Source organism: Choristoneura fumiferana, chromosome 3 (genome assembly GCF_025370935.1).
Source record: "Choristoneura fumiferana chromosome 3, NRCan_CFum_1, whole genome shotgun sequence".
Taxonomy (NCBI): domain Eukaryota; kingdom Metazoa; phylum Arthropoda; class Insecta; order Lepidoptera; family Tortricidae; genus Choristoneura; species Choristoneura fumiferana.
The window spans coordinates 9,143,204-9,167,946 of record NC_133474.1 but is presented as its reverse complement, the minus strand read 5'-3'; the positions used below and the strand labels follow the sequence as shown (position 1 = coordinate 9,167,946).

The window sequence follows — 24,743 nt, the reverse complement described above, 5'->3', positions numbered from 1 at the left end:
ATTACAGTCTCTAAAGTTTTAATAAGCTTCTGTCTGTTGCAATAACTAGTGAAGAAAAGGTTGAACATTAATTATTTCTTTAAAAACAATAAAATTACACCTGAGGAATATTTGTTTCAGAGTTCGAAACTGCAAAGTAAAACCGCCAGCCAGTTTTATTGTTAAAGTCACTAATTGAAAATTTAGTGAGTGCTGTGATGTCAAATCTAAACTAGTTTGCGCTCTGTTCGTGTCTAGCGGATCTATGTGATTACCTTATACTACGCGACCTTACTTCCCGCTTATTTCGCGAGATTGCATCCAAGGCACTTGCACACGTTTAATTTCATGAAACCCTCTGGTGCACTCGGCACCGTGTCTGCCCGAGGGTGCGCTGTTATTTGTGCGGTGCCGGTCCTTTAGATGCTGCTACGAAAATGGTATGAATATGCGCTTTAGGTATAATTCATCAAAGAACCCGAAAACCAACTTAAATTGCACCCGCTTACTGTGCAGCACGCTAGCTAATTAGAAACACAGGTCATGCAGCATACTTCAATGTAAAATTTCTAAACATCAAGAAGGTAGATTTAATTAGCTTATTACCTTAATTACGGAGATTAGCAACACTCGCTCGACTCACTAAAGTCTCAGCCAGGTGAGAGGTAAAGCACTCTCTTTGGGGCCGCTAATGTATTTAGTAAGTCAGCACGCCGGCTGACCTAATGATTTTTCTCTTCACGGCACGTTAGTAAAACAGGCAATTTACGTGAGCCTATAAGTAACGAGATTCATTAAGGCTGTTACAAAGTGGCGCGGGCGTTCTTAAAGCGAATGGCCCTCGAGCTTGCAGCGCTGAGCGCTCATAAAGGCCGAACGAGCCAGAGCCCGCGCGCCGGCCGAGGCGCCGCGCGCAATTTAATGAAACACCTGGAGAGGTCGCGCCTACTTCCGTTGCATTAATCTCGCACCCGCACCACACTGCCTCTACATTACTTACCACCGACCAGACTCTGCCCAACTTCACCCCTATGCCCCCACTTGTTTTATGATCGCTCACTTAACTCAATTTTATCACGAAAGCCAAACTAAAAGCCCAGCACATCAATTCTTGCTAAGTACCAACGTTATTGGCCGTGTTTCTTTATCGAAGATAAAGGTAGCGAGTCAATACTAGGTACTTACACTAGCTCCGATAAACAACTGACCGAACTCTCCCGGCAGCTGCGAAGGTAAAAGAGCGGAGATAACTCTTTGCACGAATGCATATTTTAACGTAAGCTGTGGCACCCTGGCGCAAACTTCTTTGCAAGAATTATTGTAATGGGATCCATATATGAACGAAAGTGCGGTTTAAACTCTGCGGATCTTGCCTTGCAGTTACTTAGATTGTTATGTTTGTTGGTTCAGTGTTTGCTGTCGAAAGGGATATTGGTAATAGACGCAGAGGGACTTGTGGTCTATGGTGCTTTATGACTGTTTGTGTGTATTTTGTAGGCGTGCTCGTCGTTACGTCAAAAGCACGCACGGGGCGGCGCCCGGAGACCGAAATAAAAAGTACGCGGCGTTCGCGAGGCGTAAACACGAGCCCCTCCCGCGTGACGTCTCATTAGCCACTCCCCTGCACCTCTATAAATCATTTTAAATTCAAATTCTACTTACTTTCAGAATTGACTTTGCTTACCTAATTCCCTTTCCTAGCCACAAAATTTCACAAATTAGATTTCACCTTTCCCTCGCATTGGCTTGTCGAAAAAAAAAATATTTGCGGCATCCGGGACCGGATCTCGGCTTGTGATCGTGTTACCATCCATTGCACGATTCAAACCCGAGGAAACCTTTTGAATGACCGACTCCATCGGGACTTGCTTATTCTAATAGTTATTTCATTGTAACCCTTACACCTATAACCGACTTAGTTGGATTCTACGTCCCACCCATTGCTGATCTTCTTTAACAGTGCCGAAGTACAGAGTTAATTTTAGTATTTTAGCAGCTGTTTTGAAAGATTTCATCTACACTACAATTAAGTCTAGGAGTCTACAACTTCTTATTAAATATTTGAAAACTAGATACTTGCCTAAATACTAACTGTAACGGCAACGGCACGCTCCCAGCTGGACCGAGCCACGTGGCACGCTACCTGCCTTCCTACAGGAATTGGCACGGCTCACCGGCCGTTTCTATTCCCGTCTGTCCCTGTTACACGGTTATTTTGAGCACCGACTTCATTGCGTCCAAGTGGGCTTCTAGATGGCTACGTAACGGTATAGTGTCATTCATCTGCTTCTAGCCCATTGTTTTCTCGTGTGTCGATTTGTCGCTCCGTAGCCAATAGTATAGCGGGAAATAGCGGTGCGCGTACGTCGCGTCGATAATGCGATACGTGGATACGCGTGACCGCGCTCCGCCGACAGCGTGTCGCCAATCTATCAATCGTGATCGAACGCTCTGATCGATTAACGACTGCACGCCTCGCCCGACATACATTCTTGACATCCTATTTGGCTCGTCGATTTGTTTTGCCTGACTAATATGAAGTGATTAAAGTAATTTGATTTAATTACATAGCTACTAGATGTTTATAGCTAACCATAATGATCTTAGTAGTGTAACTAGTATTTGGCCCATTAGGAAGGACTTAATTCTTACGACCGACACTTACACTATGATGTCAATTAGGATATTGCCTACCTATTGTACGTTAAATATGTTAATTAAATAAACAAATAAATACAATGGGACACTTCACACCAATTGACCTAGCCCCAAACTAAAATAAAATAATAATTTCTAATAATATTTTTTTAATTTAATAATTGAAATATATTTTATCAATACATAAATGTAATCAGATGATATTATATTGGTTATAACGATGAATGTTTCCCCATGTAACACTTATCCGTATTTAAAGCAGATGACGCAATTAGTAGACACTCCGTATACCTAGTTGTCGCCGTCTCGAAGGAGGGAGTTGGCGCGTGCCTCGGGCCGGTCTGTGCTCTCCTCGAGGCGAGGGTTGTTCGTTATACACGTCATACTTCCCGAGTGCTCTCGGCCGCTTTACTGCACTACGATAACAAGAGGCTAGCGCCTCCGCTCAGTGATGTCGTTTTGTCATAATCTAGCGCTGAATAAAGCCAGGTGCCAAGTCTAAAAATGATCATTTTTCACACTAAGATTTCTGCTTTTTGCAACTTCAACATGACGGAATCGTTTGTTATTGGTACATATTCGATTATATTTTTAGATAATTTTTATTGTATTCGTTATCGTCAGGTGATGGCGACAGTCCCATCAACCCTTTATATACTGCAAGTACGCATTGTTGTTGTCATAAAGAATAAAGCAAGGGAAGCGCGCTCGGTTTGCTCCTCCACTATCACAAAAATGTTATTAGTTTTGGGCCGCTATTGTCCACCCCGCGCCCGTTCGACCCTCCCATTCCCTCTCCCTTGGGTAAATAAGGCATATTGAAAGGTCGCACCGTAGATTTGTTTTAATCCTTGTAGGTTTACACTGATTTGTCTCGTATTAACTCAGATGTTTAGGTCCTTCTTAAACTAAAATAGTATAACGCCTATGCATGGAAGGTTTCATAAAGAGAAACAAAACGAGAAATACGGGGTTGTCTGTTTTATCAATATAAATCTGAGCTGATAGAGAAGTGATCGAAGAGCAATTAATTGGCTGTAATGTGTGCACCGGGAACCGGGAGTGGCAGTCTGGGATACGGGGTGCGGGCGGCACAGCGCAGCGCGGGCCATTCATCTCAGGCGACGCGGCCATTTTGTATCTACGTGGACATCCGTCACGCTAATCGCCGCGATACACCTGCATGCACCAACCAGCCTTCCACTCCTGATCCCCCTTGATCGTGATAGGCACGCAGAATCGTTTAATTTGCTATACGTATCGAAAAGTATATCCTCTTGATTTATATAACTCGATTCTCCGCTCTAGTTTCTAGTTAATGAATACCGTTTTCACATACCCACTCAAGTTATCTTAGTTATCATGAAAACGTGATCATCCATTTAAGTTTCATAGATGGGTAGCTAGGAATTGAAACTCGGTTAAGTAGACGACGCGGAGTAACAGGAAGTAATAACTTTATCCCGAGCTTAACTGTGAGAGTACCGTCCAACTAACATTATGCCTGCCAGTAACAAGTTAATCTAAATGCAGCCGACTGCCTCCGCCAGTTAGTTCCAGCACGCATCGCCAAAGTTTAATAACTGAGAAATTTGGAACACGCCTGCTTTCGATTCTACTAGCCGCTTAAGATTGAAGCTACTGTTTGTTTATTAATTACTTCAGATTATGAAGCAGAAACAAAACGGTAAAAAGTGGTTGGAAAAGTAAGTCTATAAATCATGCGGACATTATCACAAAACTCTCTTCACAATACTGAATATTCAGATGGGTTTTGTTTGTATTTACTTTGGAAGCGCGATAAGCGCTTTTCCGTTTTTTCATTGAATAAAATATGGTGCAAGAGGCTCACCGTGCAACGATAAGCCGTCAGCGGGGCTCTTCCCGTCACGTAGTGCGACAGTTAATTACGCGGATGTAAATAAATCATCGCAGACGGGTGCGGCGGCGGCGGAGGGCTTCGATTCCGAAAGGCAATTATCTCGCGCCTCATTGACGCCGAAAGTGAGCAGAGCGAGGACCGCGCCGCCCTCGCCCGCCTCGCAAGTATTTGGCACCACCTACGACGCGGTTATAAGAAAAAATAGAGTGGAGGATTTCTGATGGCTACGTGCCCGGCTCACAGCAATTGTGATGCATGGAGGGATTTCCGCACGCCGACCGATATTGAGCCGAAACTGCGACCGCCAGCGCCGTCGCCGCCCCGTTATACATTATTGCTTATCGGAATGATATCGAATGAGGTCCGCCATTTTCGTCTTTTCTGAGAGCCGAGAAGTATCGCTTACCTGGGGCTCGTAACCCCTTATCTTTCTTCACTTTCCACTTATGTTGCAAAATAGCATATTGAATCGACTGTTACCTCACATTACTTTGTATGGGTGATATCAAGATGAATCCATTCATATTGATGATATTTTCAGCCCGTAACTTTGAATGTTTGTAACTTTTCAGGGCCGGTGTAACCGAGAGAAGCCGCCTTGCAAGTACTTCCATCCGCCGCAGCACCTAAAGGACCAGCTGCTGATCAACGGCCGAAACCACTTAGCCCTGAAGAACGCACTAATGCAGCAGATGGGGCTAACGCCAGGCCAGGTGCTACCTGGACAGGTCCCCGCTGTGGTTAGTACCCTCCCCGCTATTCTACACCCAACATTTCAACGCTTGAGCGATCGGTCCTCAATATGTACTCACTGCACGCAACACGCTGCTTTCGGTGTACCTACTTGCTATTCCGTAATTTTATAAGCGATTATTTAAACACGTAGAATTTTTTACTAGATGAATATGTAATTGCGTTTAAGTTGTGCCTTATTAATTAGCTATACTTAGAAGTTATAATAACTGCAATTGCAAATAATGTATGGTTGCATTTGGTAAGATGCTACTTTCGAATATTAGAATTCAAATTTGGTAGTTGAAAATACAGCAAAACCAACGTCGATGTAGACTTTCAAGTATTCAGCGAGTAATTTCCTTACATCTGAATAAGGATGTAGCGCTTCTGCATCAAGTTTCCAATTCTAATTTAAAGTTTTGCCATGAGTGCGTGATTAAATTCAACAAAATCAGAAGTATGTAGGTACGTGTATTTTCTTAACATGAGTTAGCTGTTGGGCACAACTTAAACTCCGTCGCTGGCGGCCGATCGCTCTACACTGCTTGAGCATGTTTGTACAATTCGTTCCTTAAGTAGCATGACTGCTCTCCAAACTTACTTGCGTATGAATGGGTATAAGCGGTTACCTTACGCTGATTTAATCACTATAACTACATTCCCTCACTTGTACACACTGTCGCTGAAGGCGCGAACCAACCCCCCTCGGCGTCTCCCTTTGCGCCATCGTCCTTGTGTCGTTAATTTTGGGGTCGGTGTACTAACACAGTAGTTGGAATAGTAGTGAAGCTGGTGCATGGGGTGAGGTCGAGGCGGCGAGGACGCGGCTCGGGTGCAGGCAGCGGCCGGCTCTCGCACGATGAGTAGCGTGTTTGTGTGGTTTTGTGTAAGGTGGGCGGCGTGAGCGGAGCGGGCGCGGCCGCGAGCCACCTCGCCGCGCTGGACCCGATCAGTCTAGCCCTGCTCGCCCCGCAGGTAACGTCGCAGCCGCCGCAGCCGCAGGCGCCTCGCTCCACCACCGGCCTTCTCCGACGCAGCCTTCCACCCTTACCTCCAATCTTATTCGCAGATAGCGCTTCCACGTACTACGCACCTACTAGAATCCGCTTAGAGACCTTCTCACCCAAGTAAATCCCGATCCCCTTGATATTAACCGGTGGCCGGTGGATGCTTTACTGGACAGACCGTATGCTTTAATTCAATTTTTCAATTGATTCTCGAGTAATGCACGTCAATGCTTTTATATGGCTATTTATTATTAACACATTAACAAATAATAATCTACCGTAAGTTTGTAAATATTGGCTTGTGGTTGTTATACTTAAATGCTTGCTGTGGATTGTAACGAATGTTAGATCGTAACGGGAACCGGGTTGGATCAATGCGTAATTAGTAGTAAATTATATTGGTGATGAGTGTGTGATGGAGTGGGGGTGATAAGTCATTTGGGTGTGTGCGCAGGCGACCTCGCCGTACCTGTCGGGCGTGCCCGGCGTGGGCTCGACCTACGCGCAGTACTACGCGCCGCAGCTGGTGCCGGCCGTGCTGGGCCACGACCCGTCCGGCGCGGCCGCCTCGCCGCTCGGCGTCATGCAGCAACCCGTGCTGCAGCAGAAGCTGCCGCGCACCGACCGTCTCGAGGTAAGAATCAGAACCCGATCCTACTGACGCACACGACTGACTTGATAAATATCTATTACCTGATTATTGCTTCCCGATAATGCCACCCTAAGCCGGGGACCGAGTGACCGATACTCTCGGAACACTTGCGCCAATTCTAGTTTATTACCCCTCGAAAGAGCAACTTTTAATGGATCACCTTTCTCTATATTTCACTGCCCTGTATATTCTCAAATATTTCATCAATATCACCATCACCACTTAATGCTATCTACGCTAGTGTTCGGTGTTTGGTGTGGTCCCGAACTAGATTTAATTAATATTTAGTAGCAATTATCTAAACTAATCTGGTGTAGTAATGTGAAGTCATACTGAAATTCGGTGGATTTGTGCCATCGGTCCCCGGCGCATGTTTCGGCCATGAGCCCATGCCCGTCCCCGTGTGTCTGTGGCGCGCGTGCGCTTCGCGAGCAGCACTCGCTTACTCCCTCTGGTGAAAGACTGTATTGTTGGCGCAAGGCCCCGACTGTGGGTACATTACCAACGATTTTCTAACACCAACTGTACTCCTGCATCGATTTGCGCCAACAATGTACGTCATGAAAGCTTAACCCGAAAATTCTATAAAGTAGCAAAAGGGAGGAAAAAATATTTACCGAAAAATATCAATGATGTTGATTGTACAAATAAATGCGACGGATGCGTAACTCGTTAAATTGGAATACATAAAATTTATTCGACATAAACACAAAAGCGGCGTCCGGTCGAGGTCAATTCATATTACAAAAATTGAGTCCCAGCACCGAAACCGAAATAAAATTTCCATATTTCCTACTGTTTCGAAAATTGTGCTCGACGATACAAATATACGGGATACCGAATGCCCGCGTCATGTATTTAATTGTTGCGATCGGGACTCAAAACGAAAAAACTGTCGAGCGTTACAAATTAGGGGCGTGAATCGCGAGTCAGCAGCGAGTGTAGTGTAGGTTCGGGGTATCGCGGACAAGGGGCAGTGGGCTAGTACATGGGTTAGCGGGCTAGCGGGCAGTGGGCGAGTAGAGCGTAGCGAGGTGCGCGAGCGGCGGACATGCTGGTGTGTGGTGGTGCAGGTGTGCCGGGAGTTCCAGCGCGGCGCGTGCAAGCGCGCCGAGTCCGAGTGTCGCTTCGCGCACCCGCCGCCGCCCGTGGCCGCGCACGACGACGGCTGTGTCACGGTGTGCATGGACGCCGTCAAGGGCCGCTGCGTCCGCGACCCCTGCCGCTATTTCCACCCTCCCCTGCACCTGCAGGCGCACCTTAAGGCGCAGGCGCGCGGCGCGGTACGCCACCAGGCTGCACGCTCTTGCCTCGCTCGCTCGCGCTCGCTTCTCTTCTTCCGCTTGGTTTCGCTCGCCGCGACGCCGCTTCTGTTCGCAAAGCTTCTTTTGTTCAGTTCGCCGCAGCGCCGGCTCGCGCCACGCTTCCGTCGCACTCACGCTTTACTTTATTTTAAGTTTTATCTATCGCATAATATCACCTTTTGCCGAGCTTTAGGTGTATTCTGTGCATCTACTACATCGTTATTGTTTCTGTCCCGTCCCGCGACGCTTCGCTTCACGTAGACGGGCGCAGCAGCGCAGCATTCGGCAGCGAGCGCGACTTCGGAGCCGGGCAAGAAACGGCCGGCGCCCGCCGAGCTCGAGCCGCCACCGGTACAACAGCCAGCTTTGCACGCTTCACTCCCCTCCTCGTCCCGCCCGCACGATCCCTCCGCGCGCCTCTCCCTCCGACGTAGCGGCCGCGGCGCGCGACGACCGGGCTGCCCCCGCCCCGTCGCCCCGCGCCTCGGCTGCCACTCTACCGTCTCCACCCGTACTCTCCGACAACCCGTTCAACCATCTGTTTCTCGTTTCAGATGGACATGAAGAGCGTCGGATCCTTCTATTATGATAATTTCGTAAGTATCTCGAACTCGTCACAAACGAAGTAATAATTATTACACTTATACTTATTCGGTAATCTCTGGGCACTATCCGTGTATGTCGAGTCTCATCCGTAATTCTGTGTTACAGGCCTTCCCCGGTGTGATGCCGTACAAACGACCGGCCGCCGACAAAGCGGGCATGCCCGTGTACCAGCCGGCGACGACCTACCAGCAACTGATGCAGCTGCAGCAGCCATTCGTGCCCGTGTCATGTGAGTACCCCGCGCCCGTGTCGTCCGCCCCCCCGACCGCGGCCACGCCCTCCCTGCCGTCAGCGGCGCCCAGGCCCGCGCCCTCGCTGACGCCGCAGCCCGCGCTGCCGGCGCTGCCGCCGCCGCAGGCCGCCACGCCGCCCGCGCCCGAGCCGCCGCACGACGCCGCCGCCGTAGCCAAGGAGGTCGCCCAAAAGAGCTACGCGGCGGCGCTGGCGCTGGCGGCGCAGCAGTCCGCCATGGCGCACGCGGCGGCCGCCTACACGCAGCAGGCATTCAAGGCGCGCGCCGGCATGCCCGGCCTCATGCGCGCGCCGTTCATGATGCCGCGCGGCTGGCCCGCGCCGCCCATGCCCATGCCCGCCTACTACCAGCAGCCGTACATGTATGCGATGCCGCCGCCCACGCCGCCGGCAGCGGCCGCCGCGGCCGCCGCCGCCGCTGCCGCAGTCAACCCCTACAAAAAGATGAAAACGACATAAACGGGGCGGCTTGGGCGTACCGCGGGCGGAGGGGCGCGGGGCGCGGGGTCTCCGCGTAGAGACTCGTACGTGTGCGGCTGAGTGTCCGCCCCGGCCTGTCGGGGCGATTAGCGCTAGGCGTGTTGTCACATTTGTATTGTATTATTGTAAGGACGAAGCGAGAGGATTCGCCCTCGCCGATGTCTCCGTAGTGTAACGCTATATCTATTCTATTGTGTATTCTACTCACTTACCGTTATTATCTTATGCGTGTATATTTCTCGTATCTACGATCCCGGTAATAATAACGCTTGAATGCATGACTGTACGTTTTTTTATTACCTCTTGTCGATCGTCGTTTATCGTGAGTATCGTCGTACTGAGAGTTGAACGCTTAGTCCGTCGATCCCGCTACGTACACGCTTGTTCTCGGAGGAGGTCCGCACGGGTGCGCTTTGGCCGATGTGTCGATCCCGTACTAGTGGTTTCCGGCTTGCAGCAGCAGGCCCGCACCTAACACCGCCGCCTTCTAATTTTCGCATGGAATAGAACCCACCACCCCTATACGTTTGGCTCATCAGGTATTGTTCTCATTATTCTAGAAGCTCCGTGTGTGCTCAGTGTGCTGGCGTGCTCATCAATAGCGCTGCAGAAGCGGCGAGCGCCGCCACCGCTTTGTTATTTTCGGTCGCACGTTCTTTATATTTATGTTGAACGCTTTCTGTTACATGCCTTCCGAATGACCGCTTCGGCTGTCGTTGCAAAATCTTTTGTCGCTTTTTGTGTTGGGCGGGTCAGGCTGCGCGCCGACCAACGCGCCCTTTGTGGTTTACACCGACGAGCGCGGACAGGTAACGAGTGCGCGTGCCACCACCGCCGCCACCGACGTACGCCACGCTTGCACCTAACCCCTCACTTCTCAGTTAAGCCTTCCGATGCGTTAGAACGCTTGATGCTTATTAACGCTGGAACATCCCGTTTGACATTGTAATCATTTGCGTAGAAGGCGTGCTGTCGCACTGTTTCCTCGCCCCGGCACTCAGGCATTATTCCCGGCCTCTGCGCCGCTCCCGCTCTAACCAAGAAGGGCCACGTGCATATTTTACAAACTTAGTATTATTATAGTGACAATTAATACAAAACACACCACAAGCTTGTATGTTATGCAGCGCGGCCCGACTCTGTGGAGCTCCGCTAGTATTCACCTCTATCAGCGTGACAAACTTTGCCGCTATTCACATTTTGTAAGCTCTTTTTCCGTTATGAAGCTCGAATCAATTAATTGGTTTACCAGAAATTGTTAAATTTTTAATTAAGATCGAACAGTATAGCTTAAGACTAATTTAACGATATCGAATAATGGTGGTAATAATGTTTTTACATTAAGATTATAATGAATTAAAATAAAAAATAGAAAATTACTTTAATGGCCTAAATTTGTTTTTTATTTAAATTCTTGGTACTACACCAAATAACTAAACGAAGAAAACAAACATCGTTTATAATATGAGCGAAAATAACAACGACTCCTTCTTTAAAGCTTTAGAGCTTGCTTTGTTTTCTCTGCTTCAGTAGAGACATTTAGTTTATTTTAGTTCTTCATGCTTAAAGTGAGCTTACGTAGACTAAGCGCTTATTAATAGTGCAACAAACAGCCAGACCACACGATCACTACTCTAGCGGGCTATTCACAACAGCAGGTCAAGGTACGCTTGGTGAAATGAGCTTTTTAGTTTACCTACAACACATAAAAGGAAGATAAAAAAGATCAATTCGGATTATTAAATGATATTGTACCGGATGACTCACGTCTTAAATCGAGTTTAGCTCGACATGTTTCGAGCTAATTCGTGGCCCTTCTTCCTAGGAGCCACGCGACTCGGCGGCTGCTGCAACACGCGCACTGCGCGCCGCCGCTCAAGCCGTGTGTGAGTTATCCGGTACAATATCATTTAAAATGAGTGAGTCTCACGGTATTTTCATGTTCAAAATCAATTCAGAATCATTATGAAGTCCTTCCTTTTTTGCGTAAGTGGGTTTTCAGGTCTCGTTTTTTATTTTTTTACGTTTTTTTTTACTTATTAATTTCTAACAACAAACTAATAGGAATAATGATGGCACAGATGAGTTGGACATGCTGTGGCTGACCGCCTCGGTACCGACTGATGGCATCGCTTATCAGGCGTCTCATGAGTCTCAATGTCACCATCCACATCAGCCATCTAGTATTTGTGCTGTAACTGTATTTTATTATATTGTAATGAACAGTTGATGCTACAACTTACTTGTTGATGATTTTTAGTTTGGTATAGTGAGACATACTTGCTTTCAAATGTGGAAGAAGTCACTCTACAGTATTGCCTTGCTTACACCCGGTAAGATACAATCAGCTTACTTTAATATCCTCAGAATAAGAGATTCCTGTTTGACGCCTAAACTGAAACACGCCGCTTGTACGAGCATGACCGACTAATTAGCTTACCGATATGCTTATTATTAATTATCAATATTCACACACTCACCGGCGGTTTCACTTTAGGTTGTTTACTGAAATTAAATAATGAAGCCAAATTATTTACTGTTAAAAAGTTGACCGACGCTGACTTATTATGATTTTAATCTTCAAACACTGCACTTAAATTAGACATAAACATAACTTTATTTCGACATCAAACTTAAAATAATACACAATTTAAAATTGTCCTACTAAAATTTCGTCAACTTTTTAGCACCCTTATATTCTCACCGCTTGCCAATGTCAACTATCAACCGCTAAGGGGGTTTTCATAGTACTTATTCTTTTTAAAATGTAATGCTTTTAATAAATTATTTTTTTAACTTTGCGTAGTTGGTTGTTGAGTTGAAAGTGGTGATAGAGAGATTCGAAGTGACTTGAATTTAAAATTAGTTTTGCCTTATTTGATTTTTTATCACATCTATAAAGACGAGTTTATTCGCTTGCCTAAAATATTCACTTCGACTTTTCTCTAGCAATGCTTTAAGTGCTTCGCAGTTGCGGCTTCAACCCTCGCTTACGTTGAGGCCAGATAGGCTATGCTTATTTGAAGTGTTCACGTAGATGTAATAATAAATACTTGGTTTTCTTTTGTTTGTCGTACAGTAACCGCACTCTCTAATGGTCATTATGTTGCAGTTTGTACTACCACTAACATGTCACGTCCAGAACTGTCATGTAAGCTAAAGGTATAAATTTATTTGTCTATTTAAATTATAACCATGCCTACGACCGACAAGCATGACCGTCTTTGTTTCTCTCCCGAGAACCGGAAGATGTGTAATTGATCACAATCGATGCAGCCACATGTCGTAACTTCCCTCACAGCCTCTTAAGCTTTGTTATAGCAACAGTTGGTATTTATTGGGTACACTTTGGACGCTACAAACCTCTAGAACGCCCTCGCCCTGGTAAAAGTTGACTAGCATCATGCTTTAGCTTTTTTGTAAAATATAGTCACGCTTAAATGAGATTGGCTGCGCAATAATGATTATACTTCAAGCGTTCTGCATGCCATTTAGATATTATATATTCATACCTACTATGTGCATAATGCAGCGTACTTTAACACCACTCTCTGACGGTAACGGCAACTCGAGAACGAGATTAACTATTTTGGGCTCGTAGTAATAATTTAAATGTTGTGTAATTCTTGTACCAACAGATTTTACAATATAAAGGTGACACACACTGAACTGGCGGGCTAGTAAATGAAAGAATGCTTGTAAGGTTCAATCATATTGTGCAACGAATCTTGTAAAGTTATTGTAATATTGAAGCAGCGAAACGATTTCATTTCTTGTAATTTCGCCTTCCGTGTGTCCCGTTTAGTGTTTATTTATGTAGCGACTGAGAAACTACACACGCATAATGTCTGATTAGAACTAGACCACCTACTTACTTCATGATTGCGGTAAACTGTTAGAAATAGCCAATCGAATGCCATCTTCGTCAAGACTGTGACACGTCTCATACAATGCAACAGTCGTTCACACTTTGCTCTTTGATATTACAAAAACTATTTCAGCGTTATTTTTCAGACGGCTGTGCAATGAGGATATTGTTCAATGTCAGATGTATGAATGTCCAAAAAATGATCAATTAGATTTAGTATTAACACTATTAACATAATAAATTCATGAACCGCTGACGTTGTGTGATATAGATATAAATGATGAATTGTGATATAATTTTACTTACAGAATAATGTTTAGTCACAAGTCTGACTGTTCATGAAGTAGTTACATAAAACACAGAAGGCCGTCATTCCTCAGTTGATCCATGATGGATAAGCTCCGTACAATTCTTCGAGAAGGCCAAGTCGACTATGACAATAATATTTAAATTACTCGTAAGAACGTAACTTGTAAGTGACACTAATATTGATTATCTGCGTTCTGTGTTATACCGAACGATATTTATTCAACAATAATTAAACGTTGATAACAATGCTAAAGAAAATTTTCGGCCACATGTCTCTTAGACTTATACATTGTAGGATGCACTGTATGACGGCCTACGATTTGTTGTACAATGAAAAACCGTCCTTAATAAGTAATTGTTATATTTTCAGTTACTGGACACCCTCCCGGTGTGCCAAGATTTTAATCGACAAGGATGTACAAGACCTACCTGCAGATTTGTTCATATTCGTGAAGGTGGGTGTAAATGTTTTATACAACCGTTTCATAATTAAAATACCTCGTCCGTTTGGATCTGCTGCAAATAAGTCATGTAACTTTCTCAATCAGAACGCAGTATCGTTCGATCTAGTTACTGTCATAACTTAAATTCAATAAAGTTTTTGTTGGATACTCACCTATGAGTGATTTTGTATTCTCTTTCCATTGTTTAATATATTGAAAGCATTGTGGGCAGTTTTGACAGTAACTGTAGCTTTAATGAAATATTAATAACCATTCCCCATTATTATTTTTTTGTGTAGGAACTATATTGTAATGCCTCTCCTTTTTCCTCATTTCTTGCATGATCACTGTATTTACATTGTTAATACCGAACTAGTAGTATTCATTTAACGTTTATAGTAGACAGTATTTATCTAGAAATTAGTCTAATATTTCTTAGTTGTGTTTAATGCAAAATAGATGGAGCTTCCATTTATTTATACAAATTTGATAATAGAAATTCTAGATGTAGGTAGTGCTAGAAATAACGCATAGTCTAACTTTTCTCTGTTTTCTTCATTAACTACCAATAACCAACTTTTCTAAAGTCCATAGACGAACCATTTATAAAAAGATTCGTGTGATTATTAACTATGCCAATTATATTTTTTGAACGTACGCTGTTTTATTCCCATCGCGAGCGGTTTAAAAAATGTTTTTGTTTGAAGTGTTGTGTGGACACTGGGCAGACGCGAAATAACGTGATTGTTGTGTTTCCAGGGTGCGGGCTGCAGGTGGTGGGTTCCCGCGTGGTGGTGTGCCGCGACGCCGCCGCGGGCGCGTGCCGGCGCGCCGCCTGCCGCTACTACCACATCCCCGTGCAGTTGCCGCCGGCCCTGCGACCCCCTAACCTGACCACCACCCTCACCCTTCACCCTCCCCCTCACCCATACCCTCTCACCTCTCACTTTTCTTCACCCATCCAAAAGTCCAGTATTCAGCCCCGCATCGCCGCGTTATCCATATCGATCGCGCCTCTGGCACACTCGGGAATGGCAGGTTCGGCCGGATCGCACTGTCGCTCCCGCGGCTGAGGTGGTGATATCTTAGTAAATATCGGTTAGTTTAGAACGGCTGGGGCGAGTGGCGCGGCCCGCCATACGCGGCCGCCACTCGACTCGGCCGGGAATGTTCGTTAAGTCTTCGGGAAAGAGTGTGTACATAAGTAGCGGGATATGATTCTCAGGCACGGTCATGCGATTGTGATATGAATAGATTTCGAGGCGCCGGAGCCATTTGAGTAATTTTATCGAGATCGTACCGAGATCGTCAAATAGGTAGTTAGTGAGGTTTCAAATGTTTTATTACTATTTTTTATTTTTTTTAAGATGTGATGAGTTCCTGTAAAGATCGGTGCGTCTGCCGTTTGGCGTCGCACAAACTTTGTTGTATACATAATATAAGTGATGTATTGTCGAGACGGGTGGGGCGGCGGCGCCGCGGAGGCCGCGCCGGCGCCGGCCTGCCCGCGGCTTCTGGCGAGACGGCCCAGGCCGGTGTCAAAAGTTGCCTCTCCGCACTCCTAACGTGAGCATTTTTGTGAGAATTATGTTACTTTTTTATGAATTATAAAATTTTGTTTTACTAGGTGACAAGTTTACAGTAGTTTAGATTAAGTGAACCAGTAATGAAACACCAATAGAGTAGCCGCTTCTCTCCTTCGGCACTGAAACTTTTGACGCCGGAGCACAATTTCACGTTTAGTGTCGCGCGCGTGCAGTCCGCCGCGCGGCCGCTCGCGCGGCGCCGCACGCGCACCCGGTTCACACGTTAGCATAGATCACGACACTCGTAGAGTGATAGGACAGACATTCGAAATACAATGAACGTTATTGGACAATATTAAAATGAAGAAGGCATACTTCCAAGCTATTTAAATTCTAGGATAGAACGTCGGCTTTATTCCAGATAGATTTTGCTAGATAATCATTACTTTACTGATAATCGATCCTCGTTTATCGAAGCACAAAATAGTGACCGGCGATCGAGTCCGACTATCTCTCGCGGAGTACAGCGTTACTAAAATAGCAGTTATGTTTTGGACACGAGCAGTATTAACGTTTGATCAAAGGTCTCTGCGCACGCGCACGCGCCGCGTGGCGGCAAGGAGCGGGCGCGCGGCCGCCGCGCGTCCCGAGGGCATGGAAGCCTAATGCCTAATATTATTCCTAGTCCATATCCTTTTTGTTGATCAGTCATGCGATTAATATTAGAATAAATATTAATAATTTGATTTATTCCTCCCATTTAGTGGATATTTTGATAATGATATATTAATAATAAAAAATATTTAAGATACATAATACATATTTGATTCTAAATCCTGATAAAGTGACACTACGTTAGTAATTTAGTCGGAGGGATACTTGTGCCGTGATTATATTTTTAGGTATATATTATGAAATAATTCCTAGCGTCGGAATTAAAGAAGTGATTAATGTGTAAGCGTGTTATGATATATTTATTGTCGTATCGTAAGTGGAATGCCATATCGATAAAAGGTGAATATATCGGAAGCGGAGTCAAACTCATTAGAACTCGTTGCGTTTGTGTTTTGTTGGTTGTTATTATCGGTCCGTGCTAGTGACTAGAGTGATCACTTCACTTTTATCAATACGGCACTATGGCTCTTAAATGTATAAGTTGTCATTTTATTTTTTGTTAAAATTTATCGTTTCATGGATTATTTGTTGCCTATAATTTTATAATCAAAATTTTATGATCTGACGCATTTATTGTAAGACAATCGATTACTTTTATATTTAATTAGTGTGATATAAATGACTATGGTATCAAATTGCCGTTATGAAAGATGAACATCGAAAGTATCCTTCCTGTTTAGAAGGGACTCTTCTGGCCCAAGGTTTCTAGTGGATTTTTTATTTTCTTTTGTTGTATTTTTAATGTTGCGTGTGTCTTACACATAATATATTTCATTTTTGTGATATTTTTAACTATAAAGTACTGTTATAATAAATCCAAGTGGAATAATGATGACCTAATTAAATATTCAAGAATTTATTTGTAAATCACGAAAAAAAATATGTAAAACTGTAAATATATTGTCAAAAAAATGAACTGCAACAATAATTGATTATTATATCTCTCATCAAATACACTGTAAGTTCTTTGAGTACCTTACTAATGGTATCTAAATATGTAGTACAGTCTACTTAAAGGTAAACCGGTCCAGTGAACAATATTGATAATATTGTGAACATTTTTTATTCACGAGCAATCACAGAAAGTACATGACATTGTAATATTATTTATGAAATTACTATGTGATGTGATCTTCGGATCAATTTTGAGTACAGTATAGATAATAAACAACTGAATATGTGATTTGACAATTTTATTTAAACACTCCCAAGTTCGCTTTTGATTAAAGTGCGCGCATAGTAGAGTACCTAGTATTTAGGTAGGTTTAGTATCGAGTCGCGCACTAATTTGCAGTACATATTAATATTATATATCATAGCGCTGCCAAGAATTTGTCTACCGCTGTCTCGCGGGAACTGCAATTTATAGTATAAGTGTCCTACGCCTTTACTTACCTACCAACTACTTTTATATATTAGTTAGGTTGATAGATCTCCATTACCAATTTCTATAAATCGGTTGGGACATACCTACATATTGCATGATTGAGTGACAAAATCTTTACAGACTCTTCCTTTATAATGTTTTCATCACACTTGCTCGTAAACAGTTCGTAACATGCAGGCTACCTTATTGCAACCCACAAATAAAACCCTCCGCCTTAATGTGCTTGTCATGAAGCCCGTGGTCGGTAGATGAGTCATTGCCCGTACACATTTTCTTGCCATGAAGCCCAAGGTCGGTAAATGAGTCAGTGCCGTACTGATGGCGCTGCGCGCGCTGCTGCAGGACTACATGGACCACCACATGCACACGCACACTGCGGCGCATGCCGAGGGAGGTAGAGGGCGACGTTGCAAGAGCACAGCCTAAGGTATCGCCAATATTGGAAGAATTATTTTTTCTTTTACAAATATAAATTTTACTTGCAAATGTGATGAAAACATTGTATGTCGCACGGGCGGTACTAGAATTACGAACATCGACTCATTAAAGCCCTCAGTCTTCGACATCGGCTTCTAATAGATCTCGTTCGGAATTCCTTATTTACCGCCCTTAAGACACAATGTACTATAGTATATAGGGTTAGTTTTTAACAGACTAGGTTTTATTTTCGTTACTCATCAAGCCTGCTTGTTTTTTCATAGCTGTCGTCGTGTTTCCTTTTAAATTCGTTTCAAATATATTCTATATATAACTACCTACTTATTTGCTGTACGTCAGAGCTGCTATAAATGCTAATGCTAAACGCTTTATTACCACCACTGCGTGCTTTATTTCAATCAGTAAAGGAATGCTTCCACAAGGATTTTTTTCCTTCTTCAGTCAAATCAGATTGACACCCAAGTTGACACGAGAATTTTAACATTTTTCGTGCCAAACTATCTTATTTATCAAAAATAACAACCTGTATAGTCTGAAATAAAATTGTACAGATTATAGCCAAGAGTTTTGTTTGACGTAATTTATTTAAAAAGCAACCTACACGTATATCGCCATGAATAAATTTCCATTTGACACTTTATTATAATTCGCTCGGACATGACTTATATTATATCGTTAGTACATAGTACATATATATCGATGGCTCGGAATTATTCGTTCTTGATGGTTCTTTGCGTCGAGGAGATGGTTTGGATCAGTATTTCCTTTTTTCAATAGAGTTTCAGTAAAACGAGAAACGTTATTAGATGATATCGTTTTCATCGATTTGTTCAGTTTGTCCATTCCATGATTCACCTACAGCAAAATTTTGACAAGTTCCTATCAAATTGAATATGTCGCTTAAGGTGCGTCGTCTTCCATACAAACTTTGGTACATCAATATTTCTTCCACAGACGTTATTTCGACGCGATTTTTTGAGGATAGTTAGTTATGGGCATATTGTTGTCGCAATCACAAAATGGAGAGGATCTATAATACCTAAATTTCAGTATGATGCAGTAAATTTTGATCCATTTTACTGTGGTGTGAGTAGCTAATGTCAAATATAATCTGTTGTAAAAAGTATTGACTATTTCGGGCGGTCACGTGACCACCTAGTTTGGCTCAGTGGTACCAATTCTTAGAAGTATGTAGTAAGAGAAGGAGTTCGAAACTCGATGACGCATAATGATTCTTTTTCTTTTTTTTTTTACTTTTTTATGTTTATTTACAAAGAATAAGTAATAGCATTTCGATAAAGTGCAATTAACCATGAAATTCAGTATTTTTAAGTCAGGGCAAACAAAGAAAGTAATGTTTTTTCTTGAGGTCATCAATCTACTCTTTTTATCAAATAGCTGGCAAACTAGCATGCGGGTCACCTAATGGTAAGTGATCACCGCCGCCCTTGGTCACCTACAGCATTATTAGGACTGCGGGTGCGTTGCCGGCCTAAAGGGAGGAGGGGGGGGGGCTAAATTGGGCGGTATGGGGGCAGGAAAAAGGGGGAGGGGAGTTGGGCAAAGGTACTATTTCACGCCGGTATTCAGATGGAGGTTGGTACTACTCCGGTCAAGCCGGCCCATTTGTACTGCAGTCAGCAAGTGGTTACAGTAAGGCTCTACCACATGAAAACTTGCTTGAACAACTAGATGCCTTCAAGAATGTTCTATGATGATGATGATGAATTCCTGTAGTCCCTCAGCAGGGACATAGGGCTCGCAGTAGGGACTTCCATGCGTCACGGTCCTGTGCTGTGGCTTCTAGTCTCGCCAATGGTACCCAATTAGGGAGATCTCCTTCTCAACCGACCGTCTCCAGGTGATTCGGGGTCGGCCTGGCCTCCTACTACCAGCAGCTTGCCACTCCAGCGCTTGCTTGGCGAGATGAGCATCGGGTCTCCGCAACACGCGCCACTTCCTCAATAGGATCTCCTTATCAATTGGCTTCTGGCTCGTCAACTCCCACAGTCCAGTGTTTGTAATGGTTCGTGGCCAATAAACTCCTAATATGCGACGCAAACACTTGTTCACAAAAACCTGAGTTTACTGGTGATTGCTTTCTTGACGAGCCAGGTCTCACACCCGTACAGGAGAACCGATTTGACATTTGAGTTGAAAACTCTGATTTTTGTGCGCCGTGTTATTACGTGGGACGTCCAGACCGGTTTGAGTTGTGCATATGCGGCACGAGCCCTGTTTATGCGCGCTTCGACATCTGCATCGGTTCCACCATTTGGGTCAACAACACAAGAATGTTCTATACTTATTATTAATTAATAAAAGCTTGTAAAATAATGGCGTATCGCAACAAAAGCGTAGTGTAATTTGTTTGTTACAATTTCACTTAGCGGGTCAAAATTTGAATGGTTTGGCTGTATGTAAGTAAAACGGTGTTAGGATAAAATACCTAGCCTAGCGTTATTTACTTTCATTGGCAGTCCTGAACTTAGATAAACTTTCATAGTTCTCGGGCAAAATATCACACGTGTTGTAAAATGTAACTAAATATTTTGCATACATTTTGCGTAGACGCTAGCGCCATGCCGCGGTCATATAAGTAATATATTTTTGGAATTCCTTGGTACCCTATCACAAAAAAACCGGCCAAATGCGAGTCATTTGGTGTATGGGAGCCCCCTTTAAATAATTATTTTATTCTGTTTTTAGTATTTGTAATACATAATCTGTGAAAATTTCAAGTGTCTGACTATTACGACTCAAGAGATAGAGCCCTGTAACAGTCGGAACCCTGCACTGCTTCGTGAGGAAATCTGCACAAACCTGCGAAGCAATTCAATGGTGCGTGTTTTTTTTTATACGACTGGATGGCAAACGAGCAAGTGGGTCTCCTGATGGTAAGAGATCACCACCGCCCATAAACATCTGCAAACCAGGGGAATTGCAGATGCGTTGCCAACCTAGAGGCCTAAGATGGATACCTCAAGTGCCAGTAATTTCACCGGCTGTCTTACTCTCCACGCCGAAACACAACAGTGCAAGCACTGCTGCTTCACGGCAGGATTAGCGAGCAAGATGGTGGTAGCAATCCGGGCGGACCTTGCACAAGGTCCTACCACCTGCAAAAGCGTGTGAAGTGAAATTCCCAATCCGCACTGGGCCCGCGTGGGAACTATGGCCCAAGCCCTCTTGTTCTGAGAGGAGGCTGGGATGGAACAGACCGACGGACAGACAGACAGACAGCGGACTCTCACTAATAGGGTTCCGTTGGCACGTTCCCTAAAAAAATTGTACTAAAAAAGAAAAAAAATCGCTAAAAAAGACACTAACAACGAAAGCATTAGGTTATATCGGTTGTAATATTAGTCTAGCAATCATAACAAAATAGGCTGAATGAAAGAGGTTTGAAAGAAACTTAGAATGAAGTACTGGCTGGTTAGATAATTAAAAATATAATGTCATGGAAATGTCATCCAGACTATCACCACTAGTCACATTTATTTGTATGTCAGTAATTTTTAAATTTATTGTCGTCTTCAGTTCAATAATTTTAATGTAGAAGAACCGCGCTGTCTCATATTTCGTTTCCTAGATTTTTTTTACCGTACAACGGTAAAACCTACAACACAATGGCAAAATTGACCTCCAATGGACAGAGCCACAGTTTCCAAAAAACAAACAAGTTTATTGTCTGGAGGAAGGAAATATCTAAGGCGCTAAAAGGACTACAATATAATCCTTACAGCATAGGATATGCTGTGAAATCTGACACAGGTATAGTCGCAACACATTTTTTAATACTATAAAATTGAGTGTTTTTTTACTAAAAGTGTACCTACGCTTTGTAAGATTTTTATAATACCGGTAAACCATGATCATAGCAATTAATATTATAGGTATAGGATTTTCGGATGAAGTGTGTATTTTTTTATAACAAGCTTTTTACAAGCTTTTATTTAGTTTCACCTGTCCCGTTGTCTGTCTATCTGTCTGTCTGTCTGTAGTCAAATCTTGCAAGTATAATTTGACCAACTTCCAGTAGTCAGATTGACTTGAAATTTGGAATGATTATGTAATTTGCGTGACAATACAATAATCTGGTAGTGACATCCTGGTAGTCCGGCTAGCATCGTCTCCGCAGGTCGGAACTCTTCAACAGTTAATGGCATCGACTTGAAATTTAGTACCTATAAAATATATAATCCTAATAATAAATAAATTTGAAAGTTTGTAAGTGAGTGAGTTTGTGAGTGAGTGAGTTTGTGAGTGAGTATGTTTGTTACTTCTTCACGCTGAAACGGCTACGCAGATTTGGATGAAATTTGGTAAAAAAATAGTTTTAACCTGGATAAAAACAACTTGGATATTGAATACTTTTTATCCTGATATTCCCACGGGATAGGAATAAAATCTCGAATTAATAACCGCTAGGCTTAGAGACATGAAATTTGGTATGTACATAGCTGGACATTGGAATAACACATAGGCTCCTTTTATCCTGATATTCTTACGGGATAGGGATAAAATCTCGAAATAACAACGCTAGGCTTAGAGTCATGAAATTTGGTATGTAGGTAGTTGAACGTCTGGAATAAAACATAGGTGACTTTTTGACCCGATATTCCCACGGGATACCTAGGGATAAAATCTTGAAATAACAACCGCTGGGCTTTGAGCCATGAAATTTAGTATGTAGGTAGCTGGACCTCTGGAATAACACATAGGCTACTTTTTATTCCGATATTCCCAGGGGATAGGGATAAAACCTCGAAATAACAACCACTGGGCTTAGAGCTATGAAATTCGGTATGTAGGTAGCTGGACCTCTGGATAACACATAGGCTACTTTTTATTCCGATATTCCCACGGGATAGGGATAAAATCTCGAAATAACAACCGCTGGGCTTAGAGGCATGAAATTTGGTATGTAGGTAGCCGGACGTCTGGAATAACACATACGCTACTTCTTATCCCGATATTTTCACGGGATAGTTTTGTAACTAAGGGACCCCATACATCCGTGTATTATTGTTATTATTATTTTGTATTTTTCTTTAATTGTATACTTACGTAGTTTTTAAGTATTTTATTTGTACTTATTTTATTTTGAAAAAATGACTTTCTGCCAAGCTTCTTGCGGCGCATTCTTCTTGGCAATGGTGGTCTTCCGAAAGTGCTGGTATTTAAAAAAATTACGTGTAAAAGTGCTCATTGCGGCCTATTTACGGAATAAATGATATGAATTTGATTTGGATAGGGAAATTTTTTGAAATTTTAGCACTGGGTTTAGAGTCTTGAATTTTGTACAGTTATTCACAACACAACCTCAATGAAGACCACGATATAAATTTTGGAAATTTCCAGGGGAATTTGGAAATCCCGAAAATTTCAATTGCAACTACCAGACCGAATAGTTTACGCGTGCGAAGCGCGGGTAAAAACTAGTAATACAATAATCTGGTAATGAAATTATATTGGCCCGGTCACAGTTGCTCCGCATGATGTAACTCTTCAACATTTAGTGGTATCGACTTGAAACGTGATACGGAGACGTACCTAGTTTGGATGACAATGTAAGTAGGTTCAGTCAACGAAACAAAATGTGCAGTCAGCAAAAAAATACAGAACTTATTATATTTTTATACCTATTGGTATTGATTCCAGCCAGTAGCTAGTTATAGGTGGTGCGCTGTCTGTCATCGAATCACACACACACACACACACATTCAGTCAGTATTTTTCATTTATTCTTTCGCAAGCTTTATTTAACTTGCAATGTATGTATGTATAATATGTGTATGTATGTGCGGTTCAAACCTTGCAAGTTGAATTTGACCCACTTTCAGTAGGATAGACTTGAAAGTCGGCATACTTACTTAGTAAATTAATCTTGTGACAGTACAATTATTTGGTAGTGTCACCCGAGTGGTCCAGCCACCAGCCTGACGTCTCGATCGTCAGGACGGAACTCCTCAACGGTAAATGGCATCGACTTGAAATTTGGTACAAAAAATGTACTAATTTTGATGTCAATGCAAGTACAGTCAACAAAAACTTCAGTCAGCAAAAATCTTTTATTAAAAAGTACAATACAATAAATGATGATGATAACGATGATAATGATGATGATCATGATGATGTGATAATGATGATGATGACGACAACTACAACGATGATGATGATGATGAGATGAAGATGGTCACGACGATGATGATTTTCTTTTATTCGAATGGATGGCAAACGAGCAAGTGGGTCTCTTGATGGTAAGACTCAGTAAGAGATCACCACCGCTCATAAACATCTGCAACACCAGGGGTATTGCAGATGATGGTGATGATGTGATGTATTGATGATGTGATGTTTATGATGACGATGATGATGATGATGAGTCGCGGGCAACAGCTTGTTATTTAATAAGAGCGTTATACCTGCATAACAACAAAGCCGAAAGAAATTTTAGCAGTCTGTTATGTCTATGTTTTGCGTAAGTACCTACCTATATGTATCACAACAACGCTGCTTGATTGATTTCAAGGAAAAGG

General features: G+C 43.1%; 1 protein-coding gene across 17 annotated transcripts in view; it reads left to right on the top strand.

Moving 5' to 3' along the window:
• mbl (splicing regulator muscleblind) overlaps window positions 1-15,023 on the top strand; it is a 358,429-nt gene extending 343,406 nt beyond the window's left edge. For 7 of the 17 annotated variants that reach the window (XM_074085468.1, XM_074085465.1, XM_074085466.1 and 4 more), the window contains 6 exons: window positions 5,092-5,259; window positions 6,146-6,229; window positions 6,716-6,895; window positions 7,987-8,196; window positions 8,772-8,813; window positions 8,929-9,837. In XM_074085468.1, the coding sequence (XP_073941569.1) occupies window positions 5,092-5,259; window positions 6,146-6,229; window positions 6,716-6,895; window positions 7,987-8,196; window positions 8,772-8,813; window positions 8,929-9,534 (1,290 nt within the window). In that variant the 3' untranslated portion in view covers window positions 9,535-9,837. Of the gene's footprint in view, window positions 1-5,091; window positions 5,260-6,145; window positions 6,230-6,323; window positions 6,690-6,715; window positions 6,896-7,986; window positions 8,197-8,478; window positions 8,569-8,771; window positions 8,814-8,928; window positions 9,838-10,311; window positions 12,686-14,102; window positions 14,188-14,934 lie in introns of those variants that run through there. The other 10 variants (XR_012451241.1, XR_012451242.1, XR_012451244.1 and 7 more) reach the window with 10 other exon arrangements.
• Window positions 15,024-24,743: the final 9,720 nt, after the last annotated feature.